The 27,265-nt window shown below is 47.6% G+C and overlaps 12 protein-coding genes across 12 annotated transcripts; 6 read left to right on the top strand and 6 right to left on the bottom strand.

Moving 5' to 3' along the window:
• Positions 1-92: 92 nt before the first annotated feature.
• Positions 93-1,724, bottom strand: mfsA (glucose-inactivated glycerol proton symporter STL1; the record flags this gene model as incomplete). Its single annotated transcript, XM_057183479.1, has 1 exon — positions 93-1,724. The coding sequence occupies one exon, from the start codon at positions 1,722-1,724 to the stop codon at positions 93-95; it is 1,632 nt and encodes a 543-aa protein (XP_057044929.1).
• Positions 1,725-3,820: 2,096 nt separating this feature from the next.
• N7518_002550 (uncharacterized protein) lies at positions 3,821-4,220 on the top strand (the record flags this gene model as incomplete). Its single annotated transcript, XM_057183478.1, has 2 exons — positions 3,821-3,863; positions 3,949-4,220. The coding sequence occupies 2 exons, from the start codon at positions 3,821-3,823 to the stop codon at positions 4,218-4,220; spliced, it is 315 nt and encodes a 104-aa protein (XP_057044928.1).
• Positions 4,221-4,915: 695 nt separating this feature from the next.
• Positions 4,916-5,986, top strand: N7518_002549 (uncharacterized protein; the record flags this gene model as incomplete). Its single annotated transcript, XM_057183477.1, has 5 exons — positions 4,916-5,177; positions 5,239-5,295; positions 5,413-5,565; positions 5,622-5,731; positions 5,789-5,986. The coding sequence occupies 5 exons, from the start codon at positions 4,916-4,918 to the stop codon at positions 5,984-5,986; spliced, it is 780 nt and encodes a 259-aa protein (XP_057044927.1).
• Positions 5,987-6,657: 671 nt separating this feature from the next.
• N7518_002548 (Acyl-CoA N-acyltransferase) lies at positions 6,658-7,077 on the bottom strand (the record flags this gene model as incomplete). The annotated part of the gene is made up of 1 exon (XM_057183476.1): positions 6,658-7,077. The coding sequence occupies one exon, from the start codon at positions 7,075-7,077 to the stop codon at positions 6,658-6,660; it is 420 nt and encodes a 139-aa protein (XP_057044926.1).
• Positions 7,078-7,551: 474 nt separating this feature from the next.
• N7518_002547 (uncharacterized protein) lies at positions 7,552-8,138 on the bottom strand (the record flags this gene model as incomplete). Its single annotated transcript, XM_057183475.1, has 2 exons — positions 7,552-7,871; positions 7,919-8,138. 2 exons carry the CDS (start codon positions 8,136-8,138, stop codon positions 7,552-7,554), a joined length of 540 nt encoding a protein of 179 aa, XP_057044925.1.
• A 1,474-nt stretch (positions 8,139-9,612) lies between these two features.
• Positions 9,613-9,980, top strand: N7518_002546 (uncharacterized protein; the record flags this gene model as incomplete). Its single annotated transcript, XM_057183474.1, has 3 exons — positions 9,613-9,616; positions 9,656-9,783; positions 9,840-9,980. 3 exons carry the CDS (start codon positions 9,613-9,615, stop codon positions 9,978-9,980), a joined length of 273 nt encoding a protein of 90 aa, XP_057044924.1.
• A 1,619-nt stretch (positions 9,981-11,599) lies between these two features.
• N7518_002545 (uncharacterized protein) lies at positions 11,600-14,123 on the top strand (the record flags this gene model as incomplete). The annotated part of the gene is made up of 4 exons (XM_057183473.1): positions 11,600-11,755; positions 11,812-12,885; positions 12,943-13,089; positions 13,152-14,123. The coding sequence occupies 4 exons, from the start codon at positions 11,600-11,602 to the stop codon at positions 14,121-14,123; spliced, it is 2,349 nt and encodes a 782-aa protein (XP_057044923.1).
• Positions 14,124-14,846: 723 nt separating this feature from the next.
• On the top strand, positions 14,847-16,011 carry N7518_002544 (uncharacterized protein; the record flags this gene model as incomplete). Its single annotated transcript, XM_057183472.1, has 4 exons — positions 14,847-15,081; positions 15,128-15,460; positions 15,512-15,621; positions 15,679-16,011. 4 exons carry the CDS (start codon positions 14,847-14,849, stop codon positions 16,009-16,011), a joined length of 1,011 nt encoding a protein of 336 aa, XP_057044922.1.
• A 252-nt stretch (positions 16,012-16,263) lies between these two features.
• Positions 16,264-17,379, bottom strand: N7518_002543 (uncharacterized protein; the record flags this gene model as incomplete). The annotated part of the gene is made up of 4 exons (XM_057183471.1): positions 16,264-16,437; positions 16,501-16,610; positions 16,667-16,996; positions 17,049-17,379. The coding sequence occupies 4 exons, from the start codon at positions 17,377-17,379 to the stop codon at positions 16,264-16,266; spliced, it is 945 nt and encodes a 314-aa protein (XP_057044921.1).
• A 1,374-nt stretch (positions 17,380-18,753) lies between these two features.
• On the bottom strand, positions 18,754-20,967 carry N7518_002542 (ankyrin repeat domain-containing protein; the record flags this gene model as incomplete). The annotated part of the gene is made up of 2 exons (XM_057183470.1): positions 18,754-19,162; positions 19,250-20,967. 2 exons carry the CDS (start codon positions 20,965-20,967, stop codon positions 18,754-18,756), a joined length of 2,127 nt encoding a protein of 708 aa, XP_057044920.1.
• Positions 20,968-21,693: 726 nt separating this feature from the next.
• On the bottom strand, positions 21,694-22,373 carry N7518_002541 (uncharacterized protein; the record flags this gene model as incomplete). The annotated part of the gene is made up of 2 exons (XM_057183469.1): positions 21,694-21,775; positions 21,826-22,373. 2 exons carry the CDS (start codon positions 22,371-22,373, stop codon positions 21,694-21,696), a joined length of 630 nt encoding a protein of 209 aa, XP_057044919.1.
• A 1,546-nt stretch (positions 22,374-23,919) lies between these two features.
• On the top strand, positions 23,920-25,687 carry N7518_002540 (putative MFS maltose transporter; the record flags this gene model as incomplete). Its single annotated transcript, XM_057183468.1, has 4 exons — positions 23,920-24,135; positions 24,185-24,663; positions 24,719-25,056; positions 25,107-25,687. The coding sequence occupies 4 exons, from the start codon at positions 23,920-23,922 to the stop codon at positions 25,685-25,687; spliced, it is 1,614 nt and encodes a 537-aa protein (XP_057044918.1).
• Between the last annotated feature and the right edge of the window lie 1,578 nt (positions 25,688-27,265).

Below are 27,265 nucleotides of genomic sequence, written 5' to 3'. Positions count from 1 at the left end.
GACCAAAACGCAAAATTGAAATAAAAAACCACGTCTCAAACATTATCACCATCAACCACACATTGGCACGTCATTACATTCACCCAAAATAACTAGTGCTTCTCCGGGACCTCCTCAACCTCCTGTCTATTGTCACTGCTGCTGAGGCCAAGCTCGCTCTTCTCATCTCTAGTATGATCGATGGAACTCAAGCCCAGCTCACGAGATTGTTGAGCGATCTCTTCGAAGTTGAGCTTGGGCATGGCATTGGCGACACGCCACGGCATCTTTCCTTCTACATGGGCTCTGGCGTAGATAATATCGACCTCCTCAAGCTCACGACCGGCAGTTTCAACGTAGAAGAAGAAGCCGAAGATCAGACCGATGAAGTTGAACAGTGCGAAGAACAGATAGACACCCCAAGGGCTCTGAGCAGCGAAAAGGGGCGTGAACATGACGACGGCAAAGTTGCAAATCCAGTTGGTGCAGGTTGAGGCCGACGCGCCGATAGTACGGGTACGGAGGGGGTTGATTTCCGGAGGGTAGATCCAAGGCAGGGGAAGGATAGTAAACGCGAAGAAAGTGATGAAAAGGAAGATACCAACGGCAGCACCCTTGGCGTTCGACTCGTTTTGCTCGATCAAGCAAGCAAATGTGATAACAAAACTGAGCCCCTGACCTAGGAAACCAATCAAGTATAGGTTACGACGGCCGACTCTTTCAATCATAAAGAAGGAGGGGATGGTCGCAAGGGCATAAACGGAAGCAAAGACACCGCCCATAATTAGAGATAGATATTTTTCCATACCCAAGTTCTCTTGGAAAAGTAGCGTTGAATAGTAAATAGCAGCGTTGCAGCCGGTGAACTGCTGGAAGAATTGACCGGAACAGCCAATAAGAAGACGTTGGAGTTCCTGGGTCTTGCCGAAGGTAAAGACTGTCTTCCAGCCGGATTGGGCGGCTGTCGAAGATTCTACGTCCGCCTTGAGGAAATTGAAATCGTGGAGCACTAAATCGGAATCCGGAGAGGAGCCCTTAAGCTTGCCAAGAACCACACAGGCCTCGTTGTCAAGTCCTCTGTTCACAAACCACGACGGAGAATCCGGGAGCATAGCGGCGCCGATAACCACGACTAGAGCAAAGAAGATCTGGAGTGCGACGGGGAATCGCCACTGGACGCTGTCTCCGGCGTGCGAAAGACCGAAGACTACCCAGTAAGCGATAAAGGTACCACCCGCAATCATTGCACCCTCGAAGCAGACAAGGAAGCCACGGTTGTGTGCGCCGGAGCATTCTGACTGCCAAACCGGGATCGTGGCCGTGTTCATGCCATTTCCAATGCCTGACACAACACGACCGATGACGAACTGACCGACCTCCCAATGACCAGTAAAGCAGACCGTTGTAATCAATGCACCAATAATGAGAACACTGCCGCCCATACAGATCACACGGGTACGGCCGAAGCTCTCACCGAAGAACATGGAGAACAACGCGCCGAAGAAGCATCCAATCTCATAGCAGGATGTGACAGCACCACGGATGACTTCGACGTAGAAGCTTTCGGATGGAGTTGCATTGTCGGGTTTTTCAAGGATTGGGAACGATTTGACAAACTCGTCGCCGTTGAGGAGACCGGCCATCATGCCCTGGTTGTATCCGAAGAGCGAGAAACCCACGACAGCGACGAAGGTGATGCTCACCCGGAGCGATCGACCACTCAGGCCACTGGTGGTTGTCCACATACTGGCGGTACAGACAAATCAAGGGCCGTCCGTTTGCGCGGAGGTAAAAAAGTTGGGGAAAAAGTGGTAAGGGAGGAAAAGATATTGAGACGGCGGAATCGGGAGTCTTATAGCAAACTTCTCCACGGGGGCTGTAACGAATATGGTAAATTGAAAATCGGACTTATACTGCGTCCTTGGCCGATCCGAAACGGGAAAGTCCAGCGAGGGCGCGTTCCCGATGCGGAGAGACGCGGGGGAATCTTTCCGCTTGGCACTTGGCGGGGGCACTTGGTGGGGGCGCTTGGCGCACTTGGCGGGGGTCCACGAGTCTGGGCGCGAATGACTAATGTCGAAAACGGCATGCCGCGGGGCCCATTCCTATGTCTAATGCAGTTCGAACATCAATAGCGCTATGCCTTTTTCATCGCTTTCTACCATGGCGAATTGCACCCAGGTAATTTCAAACGGCTCTGCCTCGCATGTTCTCCATGCTATGCATGTTTGCATCCTACTATTGCCGTGTACCTGATCCCGCCAAGGCCGTTCCACCCAACATGACGTCGCAAGCTTTTCGCCCCATCATGACGTAATTCTTCTTTCGCCAAGTGCTTTAATGTATGCTAGACAAGGCTCGCCCGGTTATGTATCAGGGTCCCGACCAATTATATCCAGATCCGTTGCGCCGCGGCACATGGCACACGGACCGCTGCAATCTCGGCTAAATGCTTTTTGTCAAACCCGGCTTTCCGATTACGCTGCAGCAGGGTCGTAAGTGGCATCGGGACCGACTCGGTATCTCCGTAAGGTGTTGCGTGGGTGGCTTGTTGTGATCGGGTTTATGGATCTGTGTTGAACAAACAATTTCCGGGGAATAGTTAGTCAAGGATTCTGGGTCTCTGGGGGTTATCCCCTGGCCAATCCGTTACCAACCGGTTGATATATCCGTGTTTTATAGTGTAAGAACTCCTTAGTTTTGCTTAAAAATCTTGAGTCTCGGCTTCAGTATTCTCCCACGCCAAGGACTGCAAGATCACAAATCCGGCCCCTTTTAATCTCGCGTAGTAGTTCTGGTAGTGGTATGGCATGGTTGGATGCAGTTTCCATGGACAGCTGAATACTACCATCTGAGGGTCTGAGAGCTTTCCGGTAGCACGGACTGATTTAGTTGTCATCAGATTACAGTTATTGATAGAAAATGGTTAACCTTTAACAAGCAATGCGGTATTAGGAGCAAGCCAAACTTACGCCGTACAGCCACAACATAAGTTAGCGTAAACATTAGTGCTCGCCTTACTTTCCAAATTGTGTGGTCTTTTACAAGCTCGGCTTTGTTTCTTTTGCATTCGATATGGACTAAGAAATAGAAAATGTAGACCAGACGGTGGCTCGGTGTGCTGAATAAAAAAACTGTAACATATCAAAGCCTTTGACTGCAACCCCAAGGGCGTTCAGCAGTGGTACATTTATAATAAGTTCCAATTTTTGGATAATGAAAGCCGCGCTGGTCACGACTCGCCCGCCGTGGGACCTTGCGGGCGTTGGCACCATGAACAAGTAATTTTTGGTCGAGGGTCAGAAGAGGCAGCAGCTAAGAAGCGCAACGGGCTTGGATGCATGTTGAGGACCCGCTGCATAGCGCGCTTGTCTACGGGGTAGACATGTGATAGTCACGCGACCGATTAGAATTTGAGCAGGGGCAAGTCAGTGCAACGGAGAAAGAGTCAAAATGCCTGGTTTTTGTAGTACTCGTAGGTACATAAGAACAAAGAGAAACGGGTACGGAGTACTCCGTAAACCGAGTGAAACTAGCGTCGTTTGCCTGAGGGCGCTGACTAGCGCGCCAAGCATGCCAAGCATGCCCAGGTGACGGAAGTGGCGGGGCTCGGGTGCCTGGGTGAATAATAAAAATGCCTCACCAGAGGACGGAGGTGAGAAACGTCGGAAAATCAAGAAGCACTGGGACGAGGAAAAAGAGCGTCAGCCTCATGGCTCACGTCATTGCAAAACCTCTCTCGCTCAATATCCGATACGGCGTGTAAGCGAATTCTGTCGGCGAAACGAAAGTGTACTAAACGATGTGGCCATGCTCATATTGTCCCTGACCTCCTCTGGACATGTCACCGGCACTTGCATTCTATTATAAGATCGCAGGTCATAGTTAGGGTCAAAAATCCGAAGAAATCGAGAAACAATGTCTCCATAATTCGTGTTGTAGACTTAGTCAACTTTTATTGCCCCGTAGGGAAGGAAGCTGCACGCCACGTCACCCGCCTAGGTGCTGAGCGAGTGATTCTGAGCGTTCGCAATGTTCCAGTAGGAGAAAAGGCGACAGTAGATATCGAGAAATTCACCGGCCGCTCAGGTATATGCGAAGTGTGGAAGGTTGATCTCTCGTCATTCGAATTAGTACTTACCTTCGGCAATCGACTGGTAAAGCTGCTGAAACTCGATACTACGATCTTGAATGCAGTAATCGCCACGATGGAGTTCAGTACCGCCGAAGGCTATAAGTGAACCCTAGCTGTTAATATGATTAACACTCTGCTCCTTGGCTTCCTCATCCTCCCTATACTTAAGACAACTTAACGAAATGACCCATTACATACTCCCCGTCTTTCTTTCGTTATAAGCGAAGTCTATGGTTAGGTCGAATTCCCCGAATATAAGGAAGATAAACCAATAAAGGTACTTAGCGACTAAGCCAACGCTAAAATAAACGACCGTTACCTACTCTCGAAGCTGCTGCAGGTGTTGCTAGTATAAGAGCTAGTAAGTCGAGTATGAGGATCCGAAGTGATTATCAATATAATTAATCCTGGTCTCCATCGCTTATAGTTAGGACGGGAGGGTGACTAGAAGTTCAAATTGTTTAAACTGGTCTTAGCTCGATCCACTGAGGTCAGATCCCGAACCCTGGTAGCTGGAGCCACGGCCGGTCTAGAGAGCCATGGTTCTTACATGTCAGATAGGCATATGGAGAATTATATGCTCTTGCCGTTTGTACGCAGTGTCCAGAAAGGTACGCGGGCCTAGTAAACTTTGTTGATTTTCTGCCTTTCATAGTCCCTTCTCCTCCTGCTTTTCTTCTTTTCTTTTCTCTCATCTTATCATTTCCTTCTCAGTTATCAGTCCCCGACAGATTACTATCAGCGTTCCAGTGCTTTTGCAGATCTCACCACTCTTTCAGACGAAGTCCATCGCAACGCAAAATGTCAACCAAAGCGTCGGCCAGCAAACCACATCTCTTCGACCGACTCATTCTTGCCACCAAGGCCTTTCTGGATCGAAAGATTGATGAACGTCAACTTCGCGAGACTGTTCACGATATCAGCGAGGCCAATTTACCATACAAGATTGTTCCGTTGTCCTCATTGACCCGCAAAGAAATCTTGAAAGCCTTCAACCTCAAAGTTGACACACGGGACAATGAACTTGAGAACGTCATGCCTATGCCAATCCCTAAGCATTTAGGTATAGAGCTCGAAAGAAGAATCAGAAGAAGAGGTAGAGTGAAATTGCTAATGTGGTATAGCTCAAACACTGGCACTGATTGATAGCGCGCCTAGCCGCTCCCCTACTACCGAGGCTAGTATTAGATGGATCATCGATACGTTATTGCTAGAAGTATATAGTATCGTTTCGAAGGACCTGCTATACAGCCAATCCCTGAACGTCTAGACCGAAAGAGCCTACTAATTTGGCCTAGTTAAGCTTAAGGGTAAAAGGGTGTACCTCGGAGCCCGGCTAGACTACGGGATCTGGTACGGGGAAGACGAGACTTTATGCCTCAACGTACTGATTGTCGAAGCAAAAAGGTCGGACATTGAGCTCGGGGCTACCCAAGCTTTAGGCTATATGGGTAAGTATTTTATATAACTTGCTATATTGATATTACGGAGCTAACCTGTCATAAAGCAACTATCCACAATGAGTGTAAGAAGAGCTCTAAGCGGGATGCTACAGTCTATGGGATGACTTCAAGCAGCGAGATGTTTTCGTTCTTGAAGATCTCTCACGACTCTAAGGTAAGCTTTGCTTTCTTATCTAAATCAATATTTGACTAGGGCTCTAACTTCTTCTAGTGGTTGTGTCGCGTTGTCCTCTCCCTCGAGGGCAAGTATGAGCAGCCACTTGGCCTTCTGGTCCACATGTTCCGCCGTGCTGCTCTGTCCTCACCAACCCACTCCAAGCAGGGCTCCGCGCAGACTTATGATCAAGAGGACGATGACACGATAAACCCTCTAGCTACTGTGAATGAAGATCTTGAAATGGAAGACTAGGCTTTTCCTGTGTCTGTGTGCTTGCTGCCCTCCGTCCTTGTGTCTATGTGCTCACTGCCCTCCGTACCTGTTTTCCTGTGCTTGCTGCCTTCTATTCTTATCAATGAACAAGTCCATGTCGTTTCATTTCTATGAACCTGTAATTTATGCGATATGCGCTAAGCCGCATGCACACGCCTTAACACCCTATCCAATGAGTGCTAAGTGTACTTTCCTTGGTAGTAGCTAAAGTATGTATTCGAGATTGCTCCGCGGAGGTCTGGATTGCAGTGCATATTGTCCGAATGGCATTTTGAACTCTAGTAGGACAGATAAAAAAAGCGCTCGGGGAAAGAGAACCATCTGTGGAAGCTTACAGGCCCTGCAAACACAAAGATGAAGTACCCTCGACATAATCAAACAAAATGAGATTTTATCGTGATATACGAGATATCATAATAATGCCTTGTCTTTCTGTATATTTGGTTGAAGACAAATCCTTTGGGACAAGATCCTCATCCCCATTTGAGATCAGAGCCTCGACAAGAGTTGCTCTGCCACCGTGAACGAAACCAAGACGACGGTAGAATTCCACCGCGACCTGGTTTCCTGCTTTGATGATGAGCCGTATTTGAACTCCACGTGGAAACGACCGAGCTGATTGCAGGTTGTTGATCGCGTGCTTGCACAGTTTATTTCCGAGTCCGAGGCCGCGATATTCTGGCAGGGTAAACAAACTTAGCATTTGCCATCGATCTTCCTCTTCGTCGGACTTCTGGGGTGGCTGGCCAGATTCCTCGGGCAACTCGAGTTGGGCTTTTGATAAAGGCCCTCAGCATGGTGACTTGGCCGATCCATTGGATTCCATTAGGACTTGACGAATCCTCGCTCACTGGCGTGGCGGCACAGATGAAGAGCTCTCTATCAGGAGAAATGAGACGATTGACCCAAGAGGCGTCCGTGAAAGTCGATTCGATGGCATAGGTAGAGGAGAATGATTCAGGTGAAGCCTTCAATGCTTTTAAGCGTAGGTCACGGTATTTTTGGGCGGAGGCCTCGACTCCATCTGTTTTGGAGACCCGGAGAAAAGAATAAGTACAGTTGGGCGCCATGGCGGGGGGGGGAAGAATTGAAGGCAATATGTGTAGAGCCACTTGATACCTCCCATTAGTTATTTATATACTTCGTCGTTGTGAGTCATGTGGGGCGAGCTACGGCCAACTTGAAATTGGCCGAGCTTTTCACGGCCCGAATTTAGATATTTGTTGGCTTCACAGCATCCATTACAAATCTCTTTAGTCTGTTCCTTTCTACGTAGTTTTCTATGGCTCCTTTTTTCTAGTCTTGTTTGTCGCCAAATGTATTACAGTTCATCGTCATGAATACTTCTGGTACTACGCGCATATCGACAGTAATTGGGGATATACTTAAGCCTACAGCGAGACAAGAAGCAGATAAAAACGATTGATGCCCTATATTCCTTGGGGGAGAAGCGAGAGAGGGGGAGCTAGCACCCTATCTACGTCCTGGGCTAGGGTGATTATAGTCAATTTTCCCAAAACCATATCGGAGACATCTTGATATGATTAATATCGCCAGAAGCCCGGTTGCATCGTCTCGTCAGAGAAATACTCAATCATCTGAGGAGGCCGAAGATATTCATCATGCCATAAAGCCTCATGAGTCCACGCAAACCGGTCATATGTTGAAACGTAGTCCGCGACAGACATGTACATCCAGCCAACATCCTCCTCCTCCTCATCCGTTGTCCCATCATGCCACTCGGGATCAATCTTATAGTTTCTCTCCTCGGGGCTCAAATCCCCCCATTGCTTATACATAATCTTCACAACAGGAAAGTCCATATAGTCCAAAGACTCTAGGCAGATATCATCAACAAAAAGAGCTAAGTTAAACCGTGCTCCAAATCGTATTCAGGCCCAGGAAGCTCACTTTTCTGCTCTGAATACGATTCAAAAATCCGCTGTAGTGTTTTAGGCGTATCAACCACTTTTGGTAGTTGTTCTGCCACCCAGCCATGGAAATGATCGCGTACCTCATGTGAAGTCGCGCCATTGGACTTTGGCTCATCAAAGATAACGAGATCGTGGGCCTCTAGAAGCTCGATTCTTTCCTCTCCAGGTGGCATAGAACTTTCTATGGATTCTTGCATGCGTTGCTGAATAAGCTAGAGCATTTTATGCCACGCAGTATTATTGTCTTTGAATGAACATCGATAAATGCAAAAGCCCCATGGAAGTTTGGTTTTCTCTGAAAATCCGACCGTGTCATTTTGATTCCCTCGAATGGGATCTCCCCCCCTGATATTGGGCCTGTAGTTGACATTTTGCAGATGATTTGATGGAAAGGCTGGTGGAACGAATTAATAACTCGCGGTCTGAAGAGCAGCATTGCCATGTTGGGGCGTCATGTCAGGGGCACTGGAAGACTTGTACGGCAGTCGAAATGGGCCGAACTGGGATATGCTTAGTAATATATATATTATTTTCACCGCTGGAGTTTCCGCCTTTGTATTATACAAATTAATACATTCTGTGTATTCTTAACTAGTGAAGAGGGAAATGCACGATGGGCAGCCTGGCCATGCAGGCAAGACGAGGACGACACAACAACACCAACCATCCAGGACGGTCAGCTAGCAAGCATAAGGATCACGTAGACCACACCATAGCATACAATCTCCTAGCGCACAAACATCTCGCAACTCGTTTTTCATTTCTGGGGTGATGCTCCTTCTAGACTATCTGCTCCCCGAGACTCTACTTGACAACCAGGCCTTCGTTTTCTCTGCCTGAGGGACAAGGCCACTAAACTAGGCATCCCGACTTTCCCCACTGCACTAGTTGTATTTCCAGACCAAACAGCATTTACATAAGCCTAAACCAGGGGTATCAACGTGAGCATTGACCGCCTGACCAACGTGAGGTCTCAGGCGGGCCCACATGACCTGATTTCTGGCTAGATCTCGATCATTGTAGAGAATCTAACCTTCTACATATCTCTCTCACCGCTCTAAGAAAAGACAAAGGCACCGACATATCGCGGTTTCCAGTTCGGCGAAAGCACCTTTCTACGCCCGTCTCCTCGTTGCCTCAAGGGACTTCTTAGATCGAAAGATCGCCAAATCACACAAAACTGTTCCGAAGAACGCAAGGAAGTGATGAAGGTATTCAAGCTCAAGCGTGATTATCGTGATAGTGAGCTTCCCAGCGTTGCTCCGCTATCACTCCCAAGACATCTTGGTGTGGAGCTCCAGAGAAGAATCAGAAGAAAAGGTAGAGTGGTATAGCTAATGTGATATAGTGCAAACCCTGCAGCTCATTAAGCGGGCCTCAAACCGCTCTCCTATAACAGAAGTAAGCATCAGATGGATAATAGATGCATTACTACTAGAGGCTCATAGAATAGCGTCAAGGGGCCCATAATATACCCTACCCCTCAACGTACAAATGGAAAGACCCTATACGTATGGCACAGTGATGTTTAAGGGCGAGATGGTTTACCTTAGAGCCCGGCCGGACTACGGGATTTGGTACAGAGAAAATGAGGCTATTTGCCTGAATATCCTAATTATAGAGGCTAAGAAGACAGATATCGAATCTGGGGCAGCCTAGGTCTTAGGCTATATGGGTAAGTATTTTATAATAGTTGTTATATTATATATTATAGAGCTAACCTGTCTCAAAGCAACTGTATACTATAAATGTAAACAGAACCCCGATCGGAATGCCACGGTATACAGAATGGCATCAAACGGGTCGATGTTTTGGTTCTTTAAAATTTCCAACGACTCGCAAGTAAGCTTTGCTTTCCTATCTCAATCACTCTGAACTAAGGTTCTAACCTCTTCAAGGTTTCCTCCCGCATCTTCGTCGATGAAGAAGGTGGATATGAGCAACCACTAGGTCTACTCGTTTACCTGTTTCGCCGCGCCGTCGTCACCTCCCCAACACACTCCAAGCAAACCTCGTCGCAAACCTACGACGCCCCGTAATCTGCTCATGAACTTGAGTAATATACGCTATTTGGGCCTCAATTGGCTCCGATCGTAGCTGACGAACCTCTTGAACTGAGATATCGCTTTCGTGGGGTATTTGCCTATTAGACCGATTACGTTTTTACTTTTATTTTGTGTCAGCGGCGCGTAATTCGCTTATTTTCCTTTGCTAAAATTATATCATTACAAGATAGACAATGAATAATTACACTATGCGGAAAGACCACGATTTTACCCCGCAAAACCACGCACAATTGTAGTGTTTCCATATACTCCCTCTATACGGAGTAGCCCCTTCAATTTTTCGCTGTATTTCGCCCGCCCGCTTTTTTATCCTCGTCCGTGCTCTGTAGGTGAGGCATTTCTGCTATTAATCCGGATTACCGAGCTCCTGAGCTCCGCTACCCCCTTATCCCTCGATATGACTTATCGGCTATTCTGCGATTGTGCAAATGTAATCTACGTTGCCTGCTTGGAGTCTTTATTTAAAAGCTCGACGGGGAAGAGTACTTCCGTTATCTTCTTACCTCTTATTATAATAAGCTTAAATAGGGAGTACAGCAATCGAATTGCCCCACAGAAAAGTGCAAAGTTTAATGGCCGCTGCGTCGAACAAGGCGCAGCATGATCCACGCCAATTTACTTTCAAACTCAACGCTAAAGGATTATCCCACGAGAGCTCTGGCACTTTCAACCGTTCTAGCACCTGAAGATTGCCGAGGTAGCCAAGACGCTTCGAGTCTCCTGTCTTCAATTTGGTAATCCGCATTTCCAATTGTTCCATATGAGATCGATACTCCTTTTCCCGTCTCAAAACTTTATCCACGAGTGGAATTTCCGATGTCTTCCCTGCAGAAACTATCGAATTTTTTTTGTACGGTAGAAGAGAATTTTGCCAACGCCAGCCTCACGCATATCGTATATGTTCTTCCAGAAAATGCGGCACTATGGCTAGTTTTCTGCACCCACGCTATACATACGAAACTCTAGCCTTCGTACATTGCCCGTAATATACTAAGTTAATATAATAATATAAGCTCTAAGCCGTTAATATTGATAGATTGAGTGCCTAAATCATCTTGTCCTGGCCAACGCTCAACTGATGGGGTTGGCCTCCCATTCCCTCCCCCCCAATCAGCCAGGAACCCAGCAGCAATAGGAATAAGGATCTGTTTTAAGGTTCTCATTATCAGTTCACTTATAAGCCAGACCGGGATGTTCGCTTGCTATTCGGCAGAGTGAAGTATGAGCGATTTATCCAGACCGGGATGTTCACTAGCTGTTCGGCAGTTGAGGTATGAGCGATTTATCTGGTCCTATCACAGAATAGTCGAGGGAGCTTATTTTGCTAAACATGCATAGCCCCCAGCAAGCTCAGCTGATATTTTGGCTATAAGTCGCGTTACCACGCCTCCGGCCAGACACACGACGACCATGCCAACCATCTCCCCTCGTCATTGATCTCAACGTCGCTTTCGACTGTTCCTTGTCTGTTCCCTGACAGTATGGCGATAATTAGAATCGCAGATCCCGCGCATGCGGGAGATGAGCCAGGACAGCCGCCGTCAGGCGATGATGAATCAACCATGGGCCCAGCTTTCTCTAAGTCGCAATCGATGGCCCGATCACGTCAAGGGGACATCCACGAGAGTATTCTCAATATCCGCTCCCATTCCTGTATGCCGGAGCGGATCAGTAGCAGGACCTCGGCCACCGAGCAACCAGACGACGACCCAGGCTTGCGAACCCCGGGCGACTTCAAGCAGAGACAGGTAGGCAACGCGACCATGAGGGACCGTTAAGGACAAACATCACTCACCATTAGCAGGTATTTAAAGGCAAGATGCTGTTATGGCTGGCATATCAATCCGTGGGCGTGATTTATGGCGATATTGGCACCAGTCCCCTCTACGTCTTCTCGTCCACATTTTCATCCCCTCCCTCTCGTCAAGACCTACTAGGCGCCCTCTCCATCATTATTTGGAGCCTGTTCATGATGGTAACTGTCAAGTATGTGCTGGTGATCCTTCGTGCCGATAATGACGGCGAGGGTGGCACTTTCAGTACCTATTCCCTCCTCAGCCGCTATGTAAGTGCTTCTCGCCATCTCTTCCTCGCAAAAGCTGATGACCCACAGATGAATATCACCCACAGTGATCCGAGGGAGACTTCGTTGGTCCAGATGAAACGGTACCTGTCCGGTGACCTGGAGCGCGTGGGTCAGAAGGTGCGCCAACGCTTGGAGTCCAGTCGGTTCGCGCGAGGGCTGCTGAAAGTGATCGGTGTGTTGGCCGTCACTATGGTGCTAGCTGATGGCCTGCTCACGCCAGCCCAGTCCGTTCTCGGAGCCGTTCAAGGCATTGAGGTTGTGCAGCCGAGCATATCCAAAGGCACAATAATCGGTATCACTGATGCCATTCTCGTTGTGCTGTTTTTTATTCAGCCGTTGGGAATCACGAAATTATCCTTCGCGTTCTCACCGATCGTGATTATATGGCTCGGGTTTAATGCAGCGTTCGGGATATACAACCTCACTAAATACGACGCCGGGGTTTTCCAGGCTTTTAATCCCGGCCTCGCGTTCGAATTCTTGATCCGTAACAAGACAGACGGATGGAGGATGCTAGGTGGTACTTTGCTCGCCTTCACTGGTGTGGAAGCCCTCTTTGCGGACCTGGGCGCTTTCAGCCGAAGCGCGATCCAGATCAGCTGGCTGTGCTACACGTTTCCGTGCCTATTGTTAGCATACATCGGTCAGGCAGCGTATATCAGCGTCCACCCAGAGGCGTATTCAAATCCCTTTTTCAACGCGGCCCCACCTGGAACCATCTATCCAGCCTTGGTCATCGCAATTCTGGCTGCAATTGTCGCCTCGCAGGCCATCATTACCGCAACCTTCCAGGTGAGAGAGTTGCAACCCTTGATTTGGGAGAAGGTCTCACTCTGACAATGCTGGCAGCTTCTTGCACAAGTGATGAAACTCTCCTATTTCCCTCAGATCAAAGTCATCCATACTTCTCAGATCTTCCACGGGCAGCTTTTCATTCCGATCGCGAATTGGCTGCTAATGATCGGAACCATCTTGATCGCATCGATCTATAACAACGTGAGTGGCCTCTTCCTTTCCCTATTTCATTCTTTTCCGGCGACTTATCTCATGTCCTCCAGACGACGTCCTTGGGTAATGCATACGGCGTATGCGTTATGTTTGTGACATTTTTCGACACCTGCATGGTTTCTCTGGCTGCAATGTTCGTATGGCGGATCAGCCCGTACATTGTCCTCCTCCCGTGGCTCACCGTGGCCTGCCTGGACGGTACATATCTCTCTTCTGCGCTGACCAAGGTGCCTGACGGTGCCTGGTTCACGATCGCGCTCGCTGCAATCCTCGCCATGCTGTTTCTTTTGTGGCGATACGGCAAAGAACAGCAATGGTTCGCCGAAGCCGAGGACCGCGTCCCCACTGCACATTTCATCGTATCCGGTTCAGATGGTCAAATGTTCCTGTCCAAACGATACGACGACCTTCCAGTCAGCATCACCCCTGGTCTTGGGATCTTCTTCGACAAAGCGGGCGAGACGACCCCGATTGTGTTCAGCCAGTTTGTGCTTAAGCTCACCTCTTTACCTGAGGTGGTTGTGTTCTTCCATCTCCGCCCACTCGAGCAACCTTCAATCGCCCCTGAGAATCGATTTACCGTGTCGCGTTTGGCCATTCCAAATTGTTACCGGCTGATTGTTCGATACGGATATAATGACGAGATCATCACACCCGACTTGGCGAGCGTAATAGTCCACCAGGTCCGGGAATATCTAACGTCGAGCAGTGCCAGCATGCCCTTAGATGGGGAGGATGAGGGAAAGGATTCTGTGACTCCTGGCAACTCCACGACGGAAGGCAGTAGAGACGCCCGCGCTTTCCTCGGTTCTGAAATTACCATTCTGGAAGCGGCATATTCCCACAAAGTGCTCTATATTGTAGGAAAGGAGCAGATGAAAATCAAGCCCAACACAGCACGCATCCGAAGAGCCTTGCTACTCGCGTTTCTGTGGATCCGGGATAACACGAGAAACAAGATGGCCAACCTCCGGCTGCCAATAGACAAACTGATTGAAGTCGGATTCCTCAAAGAGATATAAGTGTGGCGATAAGCGATCTGGATGAAAAAAGGCGCAGGATGTTGAAGAATCAGCTTGAATCGCCGCTGCGACATAGTACCTCCGTGTATCTCACTAGCGAACTGTTTATATTGCTTTTTGTATGACAGATAGTGTTACTGTTCGCGGACGGTATAAAGTACCTCTTCGTTCAGCGGTTGTTCCAATCTTGTTGTCTCCGATTTCATCTTATTCAGGCTGCCTAATAGGCGCAGTCCTCTCATCAACCCAAGACAAACTGATTCAGAGATATCCTGAGATCCATCCACCGCACATATGTTTACGTTTTGCCTTTCACAAAGTCAATAGTCAAAATTTGGAAATGGTTAGAGGTGGTGCATCGCCAATGTTTATACCGGCACAAGGTCACGATTTTTGCATCGCTAACCATGGTCAAAGGCGAGAAGCAAACCCCTAGAATATATGTTACGTATACCTAGGGGGTGACCTCGGTATGATGGCAAGAACCAACGTTGGAAGGTGGTAGAGTCCACATTGGGAGACCGGAGGTACATAATTTCCACCATTTTATTGGCAGCAGGAAAGTACCCAAGTCACATCGCCTTGATCAATATCTGGTTGTGCCTTTCTTTTTTCCTCTCTCTTTTTCTTCTTTCCATCTGTCTATCTTGACGATTTTCGACCTTCTATTTTTCCTTTTCCACTCAAACTATCTTCAAGTTTACATTTGAATTCCAGGAAAAGATGATTCGAACGGCGACAACGCTGAGCCAAGCCATAAATGAACTCCGCGCTGCTAGGGGCAATATCTCATCTCCGCAGTTTTATCAACTGATACACGAGCAAGATGCGAGACTCCCTTCCGTTCGTCTATCATTGTTAAATGCCTCTGAAGTCGAACACATACTGTGCCTCGAGCCGGCTAAGACCAATCAGGGATTGGGTTCCTTTCCTACAATCGCCCCGCCCGAGTTATTAAGTGAGTCACAGGAATCGCAGAGGGGGATCTCGCTAACTTCTTAAAGTCAAAAATCTCGCAATGACCGACGATGCTTTGAAGAACGAAAAAAACGCTGAAGCTAGTATGCGCTGGAGGATGAATCACTTCCTTCTATTTGCATTCAACACAGCAATGGACTCGTATTCTGAAGAGAAAAGACTTCTGGAGATCCACTGTGAGCCTAGATGGTCATTCGGACCCGTCCGATATAAGGACCAGGCCGTGAAGCTATCAGGATACCCATCTTACGCCCTATGGTACGGAAACGAAGACGAAGCCGCTTTGAATGTCATTGTGGCCCAGAATACGAGGTTTAAGCGGCATGATAAGGGAATTCCGGAAGTTCTAGGATATATGGGTGAGTACAATGTACCACTGATGAAGTGCTCATTAACTGATTTGGTCGAAGGTTTCGTCCATCATCATCGCAAGAATGCAAATAAATTGAATTCTCCGGTCTATGGGGTTGCAACGGACTCTAAAACGTTTCACTTTGTCAGGCTGGACAATGATTCCACGGTATACTTATTCAATATGTCTCACTTGATTGAAGAGTTACATTCTAATACCTTCTAGTTTATCACCGCAACACTGGACTCTGAGGTAGATCTAGAAAAGGTGTTCAGTCTATTGGTTCATATCTTGAAAGAAGCATTGATCGTCCAATCGACTCAACCGAAAGAGCCATCTATGCAATCTAATCAAGGTGAAGGATCCGTCGATCCCCTCGTCCCCGTCGGGTCTTCTCTTAGACGAAAGGTTGCCAGGGAGACACAATATGAAAAGCTGAAAGTGGCCGCAGCTGCTTTGGATGAGGACCTCGATTATTATGACATAGATGTGAGGGACCTTGAACTCGAATTTCCCGAAGACGAGACCTCTGAAGATGAGTATTCTGAAGATGACTAATGCTTTGAAGTTCGGCTCCAAGGTTGCTTCCAAGGCTATCGTTACCTTTTTTACTATTTGCTAAACTGGGTGAGCGTACAATAACAGCAGTCACATCTTGTCTGATATCCACAACAACAAGCAATTATTTAAACATATCCTGCCTTCTAGGAAAAGTATCTTTTGCGTAGTGTAGCTATGAGAAAGTCAAGTTTATTAATATGGTTGATCCTACGCCGATTCATGATACTTGGTAAGGATGATAGACCCATCTCAAGGGTTGAGATCCATATTCATCTCTTCGGACCCCACCCCACTGTAGTTTTCTGCTGAGGTCTCCTTTGAATGGGCTGGGGAGATGGTAGCTGCCTTCCGGAGCATCCATACCAGCAACCCGAACGGCTGCTCCAGAGCTGCCTGACGACCGACAACAGCAAATTCCGACCACTAGTAGATGTTAGAATTCCGAGTTTCTGACGTTGGGTTCTTGGCCGATATAAACTAGCTCACCTTCGAATCGTGACTGATTTTTAGAAAATGCCAAACTGATCCAGTATACGCCATCCCGTAAACACCGCAGTTGCGCTTCTGGTCATTCTTGCGTCCCCGGTGGATACACCCTTTGATACCAATTAGCTTTCCCAAAAAAGTATGACACATATAGCGAGATACATACCCATATATCCCAGGAGTTGGGGGATTGGATCCTTGGACTTCGCTCCGCCCTTAGCCTCAACGATGAGGACGTTAAGGCACAAGCCCTCGCTCTCACCATACCAGACACTATAGTCCATTCTTCCTGAGAAAACAACCCGCTTATGATTAAGAGTCACCGGGCCGAAAGAATAGGCCCTCTCGCATTGAACATTCAATGGCTGGGCATTTGTGAGATTCGAAGTGGCAGTCGTGTACGCGTTGAGGGTGACAGCATCAATAAACCACCGAGTACTAGCTTCGGTGGGTCGCGAGCGACCAAATGCCTGTTCAATAAGAGCCAATGTGGTGACTATAATGAATTAGCTGTATACCCCTTCTACTCTATGTCTGATATCACATACCGAGGTGGGGGGGTAGGGCGAGCGGCTGAAAATTCTTCATCTCCAGGTCATAGGCATCGTATTCGAGCCGAAGAGACCGTTCAACCTCCTTCAAGGTCAGGTCTGAGACTGGGACACTGTCGTAGCGTTTCATCTGGCCCTCGACCTTATCAGTTGCAGTCTTCAGCTGTTGTTTGTCGATCCTCTCGTCGAGGAACTTCCGGACCGACGATCTGAGCTGGCGGAGGAGCTTATGACGCTCCTTTGGTAAAATCTCTGTGGCGATCATTGCTTCGCCGGTGGACTTCTCGGCACCAGGCACGCCCTCCATACGCTCGGCACTACCGCTCATCGTTGCAGAGTGGCTGGTAGCGATGTCTAGTACGGTGCAAAAAACAAGAGTGATGGAAGTGGAAGATGCAGGATGAGAGGAGAGTTGATATGGGAAGGAAGAAGAATGAAAGTACTCTAGAAAAAAAAGTAAGGTTTCAGCCTTGTGGGTACTATCACTAATCTGGTGCGGACCGGTATTTCCTTTCCTCTTTATTTTCTTTCCAGCTCTCGCTGTGTTCTCTCTTTGATTCAATTTTCAAGTCTTCAGGGGAGACTCATTCAAGCTACCAAAAGGCAAACCACCTTATCGCTTCTTATTTCCTGTGTTCTCAACCAGAATGGCAGAGTAAGACCCTTCTCCATTACCAGCTACCCGTAAACGACCACTCGAGGTGGTGGCGCATACGAATTATAGTTTGTTGAGCGTAGACGACGCAAATTCCGTCTGAATCTAACGTACTATGGCTTACAGCCGGCTTCTATCCTGTAATGATCCTAATACGGTCCAGATTTGACTTATGGCCTGCAGCCGGCTTTCGTTTCCCGTGGCGGACCGTATACGGTCCGAATTTAACTTGCGAATACCAGACCGAGGTTATGTTAATGAAAGACCAAAGAAAGCGGTTCTAGAACAAAATGTCCGTATAACACTAAACTCACTGGCACAAATCTAGAAAATATCCAGAGGCTCCCTGTCAGGAGAAGAAAGACAGCCCCAGAAAGTATATACCATCTCCAGTCTGGATTATCCTTCAGCAAGTTCACGTTCATGCCAAACAGGCTCTGTATGTATCCATCAGCCGAGATCATGACAACTTTTGACAAATCTTGACTTCTATAGAACCTTGATCGATTTACACACCGATGCAAACATAAGAGGAAGAAAAATGAACTAAAAGAGAAGAGTCAGCTGAAAAACCTAATGATATTCTTCATCCATTGCATGATTGGATTTGACCCAAAACTTACTGTAATCCAACTAAGACATTTGATACTGGCTGCCTCATTTTTTGAAATCCATGCAAGTTCCTGCCGATTTGAGTATTAATATACCAGGAAGGGAATTCAGGTGCCAATAGTCCTACCAATTGCACAAGCTCCCGAACAGCCTGTTCCATATAATCCAAACTTTTGACAGTAGAGATCTCCATAGCCGTAATAAGACTAACGAGCAGTCTTTGATCCTGTTCCTCTAGGTGATAATTCATTTCAATCTCGCATTTCAATCTACCAACATGTGATCGTAGGCATTTCCTGATCTCCATTCGTACCGATGTGTTCTTAGCAACCTCATCAATTAATTCAGATGCCTGACCCCTTTATTTCAATTGGTTCGCTCGCTGATATATTTTAACCTCAGTTGGTTATGGCTTTAGATTGCTTTTGAAAGGATTCAGCGGCTCACCATTTCATAGATTTCTGCAACAGCAACCGGGCAGACATCATCCCATTTGCTCTTGAGATGCTTCAAAAAAAGGTCGAAAATGTCGAACTCTGAGCAAGGAATACAACCATTTGGAAGTCTGCTACCCGAAAAGCTGCTAAGGAAAACATCGGCCTTTCCTTTCGAGTCTGGACTCCTGACCCATGCGATACCGCATGGCTCTGGGCACTGCTCGTCGTTTCCGGGGATATGTTGATATTTGGCCGGGAACGCAATTGATACGTAAGTTATCTCGGTTTCGAGAAAGTTTTTGCCGATGTATTGAACGTATTGTGATTTGCCAAGTTCAAATTTCATGTCACATTCGGCATTGAACTGTCTTGGTACACGAGACCAAATTTCGTGCTGTGCACACACACTGTATCAAAGTTAGAATCTAGAACGAAGACCCCAATTCTTTACTCAGTATAATGTTCGCCGCCCTTCACGTGGGAGCAAGTCACACTCGGGCTTCAGGATTGGCTGCCAATCAAAGTGATAGTCAGGAATGTATTGATTGATTTGCACCCAGTAGGTATCCTCGTTTCCAAGTTCAAGCCAGTCACTTGACCGCATGTATTCAAGTGTAGACATTGAGCTTAGTAGCTTCCTCACAATGCTCTCGTTTTTTTGATGTAGAGCGTATTGTAAAGGTGTTCGTCCAGTTCGGTCTTGGCAGTCCAGCAATGGCCCCTCTATTTTATCTTCCATCAATATATCAACCAGCCTCTCATGTTGATGGAAGCACGCAAGGTGCAAAGGCCTGGTTCCTTCGTAATCGCACCTATCCAAAATCCAGGGATCAACCTCTTTGCCCCAAAGAACAAGCTTTCTAAACGTATTCAACAATTTTTCCAGCCCGTATTCCTTTTCATAAGTTTCTGAATGGCGAATTAAGTAGTTCAACGAGAGGTCTTTGATTTTCTTTTGTGCCATCAAGCCCACAACATTCTGGTGGTACTTCTCTACTGCCCATAACATCGGAGTTCTTGCGAAAGTCCTGTCGGTTTGATCGGTGCGATTTGGATCAACGTCTTTGTTTGCCAATAGGTATTCCACGATTTGACTGTCGCCGAATTGAGCAGCCCAAAAGAGCCAGGTGCGTCCAAATTTATCCCGGCGGTCTGGTAGGAGAAGGGAGTCTACTAACTTGGCGAGGTCGTGGCGAGGAACCATTCGATTTTGTGGTGTAAGATCGATTGGCATACTGATACCATGATCTAATCTAGCTTTAAGAAGCCACCAAAAGCCTGTATGCTGGTCGCCATCCTCTTTATGTGGGTCAGCTCGATAGTCAAGAAGCAACTGCATGATCACCACACGCGACTTGCCCGCGGCAAGTGAGAAAGGAGTTCGCCCTCGTGCGTATTGATCCACGTTGACTATGGAATTCTTTGATTCCAGTAGCTGTCTCACGGACTCGACGTCCGATTGAACAACTGCGTTGATGAGAGGGGTGTTGCCTTCACAATCTGCTAAATCAAGATCGGCATCTCGTTCAATAAGAAGACCGATAATGTCTTTTTTGGCCTCGGAGGGGCCTAGACTCACTGCCATTGAGAAAGGCGTTCGACCATAGGCGTCTCGGTGGTTGACTTTAGCTGCATTTGCCAGAAGGTACTGAACGATTTTGGTAGACCCAATAGAAACTGCTCGTTGTAGCGGAGTAGGATCAAGACCATCATCTGGATTGATCATCGCATTCTCTTGCTCTACAAGAAATCTCACGGTCTCTAGGTGACCAAGTTCGACTGCACGTGATAGTGGAGTTCGACCCTCACTGTCCCGCCACTCCACCAGGGCCCCAGCTTTCTTTAGGAGCTTTATTGTTTGGGGCTGTCGTGATTCCACCGCCAAAAAGATAGCTGTTCTGCCCTTCGGGTCGGATAGATTTAGGTCTGTTGTCTTTCTTTTTAAAAATTTGTCGATAGTTTCCGGTCGCATCGTGGCTTGCCACAAGGGAGATTGTGATATCTCGCCGTCGCAAAAGTTCACGTTAAAATCGTCACATTTCAAAAATGCTTCTATTCGTTCGAGTATTTCGTTCTGCCAATATTGCAGGGCCTTCACATTCTTCTCTCCTTTTCGCTTTCGCGGTTCTCTTTGGAGTGTATTCAAAAATTCTGCCTTCAGAGTGTCAAAAGATTCCAGAGGAAGGGAATCACTGGTCGGTTTTTCAGTCATATTTGTCGTAGACTGTGGTTCTGATATCACAAGCAAGCAATAGGGACGAAGTTTGGTCTTGGAATTTAGCGATATCCTTGAAAATTCTTTTTTTCAACCTGCAAAAGGTCACAAATTTAATAAATTCCCTGCAGCTGAGTAGCCAAAAATAACATGCATGGCCCCCATATGTGTTAACAACTTGCATGTTATCCAATGAAAGAGTTATGTTCCGATGGCACACTTAGTCGCCCGGAGTTCACTAATGACTCATTAGGCAATAAGCAGGGTGAAATCTAGGTGAGAATTACCCAAGTCGCGCGACCACCGCGTTGGCCCCCTTAGCTGTACATCCACATATCGGATATTGGATGAAGGAAAGACATATTATTGGCTACATGAAACAATATGAAAGTGGATCTGTGGCAGATGACTAATTTTGTTTACTTTTGACCCTTTGGGCTTTCCTGTGCGTGGATCTATAAAGAGCCAACATCGCTTAACATGGGGCTCAAATCTTGAATAATATATCCTCCATCGCCACCTTAATTAGAACTCCCACTCACTGCTGTCTAGAGCCCAATTAATCTTGTGAGGGGGGTTTGCCAAGCCGTACAGAACGTAATATGAGTCAGACCATGTCTTTGGGGGGAGAGAAACTCAGCCGCGCTGAAACCGCACATTTGGCTAGGGAACAACAGAAATTAGCACATACCCTATAGTACCACCGTGGGAATGGAAAATCACTCACATTGACCCAGATACCTGATCATAGATCAGGTTTGTTGTCGTAGCGGGGGTCGGCTCGATTCCACATGGCAGAAACTGTCTTCTCAATAAGTCAGCTCCAATATCATTGAAAGGAGAATGATAACAAACTCATTGACTCGGCGAAACTCTCGACGAATGTCATCGCGAGCGTCACGATCTAGGCTCCAGAAATACTCATCCGAAAGAGACTCTCCAGGCACCTTGTCCCATACAATACAGACAGAAAATCCCCCCGGGACCGCATCGTCGTTCCCTTGTTGTGCCTCTTTGTAGCCCAGGAGGGCGGGAGTAACATTACATGCCATGGACTTGAGCCTTTGAAATGCCTTTAGTCCAGTGGGTATATATATCGGAATAGCTTGGAGTGCTCTGGTTTTGGGCTTAGTGTACTCCGTGCCGATGGTTGGGATCTGACGGTGGATTCTCATGAACGCAAGCTTTTGAGTCAAGTCGTCCTTCCGGTAGCAAAGAAACTTTGCCATAGTTGAAACAGGGCCATGACGCTCAACTTCCTTCTGGCTCATCAGAAGGGCTGATTCCTCGAGATGTTGGGTGATGATCCATGTTTGGGCAGGCAACGAGACATATGGATCGGCATCTGTTGTGATCTCACTGCCTTCTAGGCTAGCCAGAAACGGGGTTGTGACCTGGTGCATGACAAGCTGATATATCTTTGCGAAACAGAGCGAAAGTTTGTTGAAATGTAGGCGCGGAATTGGAGAGAATTTGAGAAATAAAAAAGATGAGCAATGAGTGACCACAGGACTGAAGTGGAAGCCTTAGGCTTCAGGCTTTACTTCTGTTTACATTTTTCTCTTCCTCTTTCCTCTTCTTTTTCTGGATAACCTTTTTGTTTCAATTGATTGTTCCAACAAAAACCTGTGAGTCGCACTGCGATTGTAAATTGATGCATTATTTTGGAGGTAGTATGTGTATACTGACGTCATATTGCCTATACTAGAATATACCACACTGAGCACTCCCCACTGTGGAGTACGGAGTATATAAGCTTATGTTTTGAAGGAATTGGGTTAGGCGTTACCTCGTGATTGATTGTTAACAAGCGGCCAAGGGACGGCGGCTTCAAAAGTGGGGTTCTCTTTATTACCCGTCGACCTTGCCAGCAAGGGTGCGTTTTGGTCACAACTCACGGCCAGAGAGGAAGATTAAGACATTTATTGAGGGTACAAGTCCCTGCGAAGACATCGGAGCTCGAGCAGAAATGAGTTTGTTTTCAAAACTCGCAAATCATGCGCTGGACTTCACCCCCGTCGCCAAAAGCCATCTCCTTTTCTTCATTGGCGGAGATTCAGGCTCCGTCCGGGGTCATAGCGCGGGGTAGTGCCCGTCCGGGGTAAAACTCGCCGAGCCCATAGCCCGCGGATGAGATGACACCGAGACGTGTCCTACTCTGGGATTCGTCAGGTTCTTTGAAGATCGATAATATTTATCTTGGATCCTACACGTCCAATCGCCACCCAGACCATGTTCTACAGACATAGAGAGATCAAGCATCATGAGCATCCAACTTCGTGTTCGGAGGCCAGCGGTCGAAGACACTCTGAATGGGTCACGTTGCTGAACATTTGCCCGTGTCCAGGTGGTACTATATACGTGGAGCCAAGCATAGCGCTAACTAATAATTAGAGCTTACGAGTAACCTCTCCTAGCTCGTCGGTTAAATTCCAAGGTTTACTCGCTCATTATGATAGGCTCGACAGAGGATCAGGAGGGTCGGATTTCAGAGTGGGCAACAAGGAAAACCCTGGGACGGGACACAGGCATGACTCGCACTGACTGAACGCGGGAGGATTCTGGACTCTCCCCTAAGATCCAAAGGAGGATATTCTCCGGCGAATGGAACGCCACATCTAGACGCATACCACCACATTTCAGCATACCCCGCAAATGCACCAGTAAATTTCCTCCCCGCTATTACCTATCAGGGCTAGTACATGTCAGATCACTTCGCTTGACGAGAACCCGCCATAATCAAGTGACGCTACTACCGTAGTGCCGGGGGAAATGACCCTCATGAATGGAGATGTTGGCTTGTGGAGGTCAAGGTCCGGAGAAAGCTTCACCCAATTAAGCTAAGATCGGGACCATAATCACGAGCGTGTCGTCGCGGGTATAAAGATCTGAGACCCCCAGTCGTGCCTGCCTCTCTTCCATTCCCCCGTTTCCCCAGAAATCGTCAATATGAATAGCGACATCACAGAGAAGGAGACCTCAGCGTTAGAGGTCGAGGCGCCCACCTCCATGGGTGGACCTGTTTACGATGTCGGCGAGAAGGTCGACTACGACAGAGCGGGCGCCATCGAGGCCGAGGAGCTCGAACATAGTATGACTGTGCTCCAGGCTGTCAAGGCCTATCCTGCTGCCAGCTGGTGGGCATTCGTGATGTCATGCACCATCGTAAGCTTTTGCTCAGGATAGGCAGATCATTTCTCTAACGTTGCAATAGATCATGGAGTCATACTGTGTTTTCTTAATGGGACAGTTCATAGCGACGGCTAAATTCGCCCAGGATTTTGGTGTATACAGCGCAAAAACAGATGAGTGGATTATCGAAGCATCATGGCAGTCAGCATTCCAGTGTAGCGGGCCAATCGGTGCCTTCATCGGTGTGTTCATGGCAGGTCCCATTACCAGTTGGATTGGATATCGATGGGCAACCATTGGCGGTCTCATGTTCTTGAACGGCTTCATCTTCATCTTCTTTTTCGCCAACAGCCAGGGTATGTTTTTCGCATCCCAGATCCTGGAAGGCATCCCGTGGGGCATTTTTATCGCCAATGCACCCGCCTACTGTGCCGAAATTGTGCCAATGAGATTGAGAGCTCCAGCGACACAGATGTTGCAAATGTTCTGGGCGGTTGGGTCGATCATAGTCGGCGGTATCACTTACCACTACCAATCCAAGAATGACTCGTCAGCGTACAGGTTCGTCCGCTCCCATAGATGCCATCGAGGAGCACTGTACTAACACTCATCCCAGAGTTCCCATTGCAATCCAGTGGATTTTTCCTACTCCCCTCGCTATCCTACTCTTCCTTGCACCTGAATCGCCCTGGTGGCTCGTACGAAAGGGTCGCCTGGCTGAGGCAGAGAAGGCCATCAAACGCCTTGGACGCGCGAGTGCAAATGATAATCCCGCTGACGCAGTCGCAATGATGCGTCGTACGATTGAACTCGAGAAGACCGAGAAGAAGCCCAGTCTCATTGAGCTGTGGAAAGGTACCGATCGCTACCGCACATTGATTGTGTGCGGCGTGTACGCATCTCAGAATCTGACGGGCAATCTGATTGCCAACCAAGCGGTTTACTTTTTCAAACGTGAGTCCAGCCATTTCCTGCAGCTTCATAGCATACTAACACCAGCTCAGAGGCCGGCATGGTAGACAACACCGCATTTGCACTTGGTCTCATCACTTCTGCCCTCCAGTGGATCATGGTCATGCTCTCTTGGATCCTTACCACATACCTCGGCCGACGCACCATCTATGTCTATGGTCAATTCATCAACTGCGCATTCTTGGTCGCGCTCGGTATTGCGGCTTCAGTTGGCACTAGTAACGCGGCCAGCAATGCGCAAGCATCGCTTGGCTTGATCGTCTCTGTCCTGTTCTGCTTGGGACCCGCCCCTGCCTCATGGGTCATCATCGGCGAGACATCTTCCGTTCGTCTCAGGCCACTGACAACCGGTGTTGGACGAGGTGCATACTACTTGGTCAATATTCCTTGCATCTTCCTTGCCAGCTACATGCTCAACACCGATAAGTGGAATCTGGGCGGCAAGAGCGGCTACATCTGGGCTGGTACCGCCTTTTTCTGCACTGTCATGTCTTGGATCTGGGTTCCAGAGATGAAGCACAGGTCCTTCCGTGAGATCGACATTCTGTTCCGGCGTCATGTTCCGGCTCGCAAATGGAAGCAGACGGTCATCGATATCCGCGATGATGAGTAGATGGAAATTGAGGTGAGGAGATTGCTTTAGGGTTAGTGATCAATGGAATATTCGACCTAAAGGATGATTGATCGTCTGCGAGGCTATCGAGTACTAATTATATACCTGGGGGACTAGTGCTCCCACCCTGTTACGATTCACGTCACACCACCCCTTTCCTATTTGAGAAGGGTTAATGCCTGATACACCGCCTTAGTGTCACCCTAGTAAGATGGTAAATACCTACAATTTGTATATAAACCTCTAACAAAAATAAGTCACTTCTATCATATCAACTCCGTCAACAACTACTTCAACAACTGTTCCAAAAACTGCTTCAAAAACTGCTTCAAAAACTGCTTTATCATCATCAAGGGATTAAAACATGTAGGTATGAGACAAAATACACGTTTTTTCCTGATCAAAATGTAGCTTTTTTTGATTATGTCTCGCAGAATTAAATTGATGCCTTATGCGTAAGGCGGAATCAGGCGGAATCATGCAGAGGGGGGTCTCTGTAAGTTGTAACAATCCCCTTCGTATATTATCGAACTTTGCAACCCTTCGTGTATGCTACTGATCAAATCTATACGCCTCATCAGGTGTGACTCGCTATCTACGATAGATCGCTATCATGCCTCATGTTTGCTTGCTTGCTTGCTATTTGCATTACTTCATCAGATTGTTATTGTTTGCCACAGGCTAAGCGAGGTGCTCAGAGGTTTGCAATATTTGCAAAGAGACAGCTATATCAACAAGCTGCTTCCCTCTTTGCAACCTGCTTCTTCTTTCTCTCCATCTTGGTTATTCTGAATTCTTCTCTCTTGCAAGCATGTTACATCTAATCCTCTCATGTGATCAACTGACTGAGGTGCCGGCGTGGCGTTGGCACGGTATCTGTCGAGGGCATAGCGCCTAGTACCATGTTCCGGAGTGCCGTCTCCTCGTTGAGGTCGGGTTGAAGATTGGGTACAGCTACGGACCTAGAAGTCGAGTACGAGACTGTACCCAATCTTGAACCCGACCTTGCCGAGGAGATGGTACTAGGCGCTATTCCCCCGCCTGAGCATTCTCCAGCCCCGACAGATACCGTGCTAATGCCACGCCGGCACCTTACCCTACCTACTATCCGGGCCACTCCCATTTCAGGAGTGGGCACGGCATTTGATGCGCCATGGAAGTGTGTGTTAGCCCACGAAGCAATGCGACACACAATAGTGATGAAGCGCTTTCCAAACGAAGACAGCGCCAACGCGACATGTACTACATGGGATGTAAGCTAATATTTCTTTCAATGAGCCTGGGCAATTAGCTAACCTCTTTCTAGGACCTGGACGGAAAAGAATTGAAGTTTCTTAGGGATGTACGGCCAGCTAAGAGGTTCTTATATTTCCGATTCATCATCACCTATATATACTGCAAGAAGGAAGGCAATCTCGACTTTACCAAAAGGTTGAAAACATCAGACTATTCTGGCCAATACCCGGCGAATATCTCTGCAAGTCTATGTTAAAGATGTTGTCGAGAAGTATTTCCGGCCATAAGCTACCAGACTGTTTAGTGCAGGAAAGAACCTTTAAGGACTTCGAAAGCACTCCC

The sequence above is a fragment of the Penicillium psychrosexuale genome (genome assembly GCF_028828465.1).
Source record: "Penicillium psychrosexuale strain IBT 29551 chromosome Unknown utg000002l, whole genome shotgun sequence".
Classification (NCBI taxonomy): domain Eukaryota; kingdom Fungi; phylum Ascomycota; class Eurotiomycetes; order Eurotiales; family Aspergillaceae; genus Penicillium; species Penicillium psychrosexuale.
The sequence above is the reverse complement of the archived record's forward strand: the minus strand, read 5'-3'. Positions and strand labels throughout refer to the sequence as shown.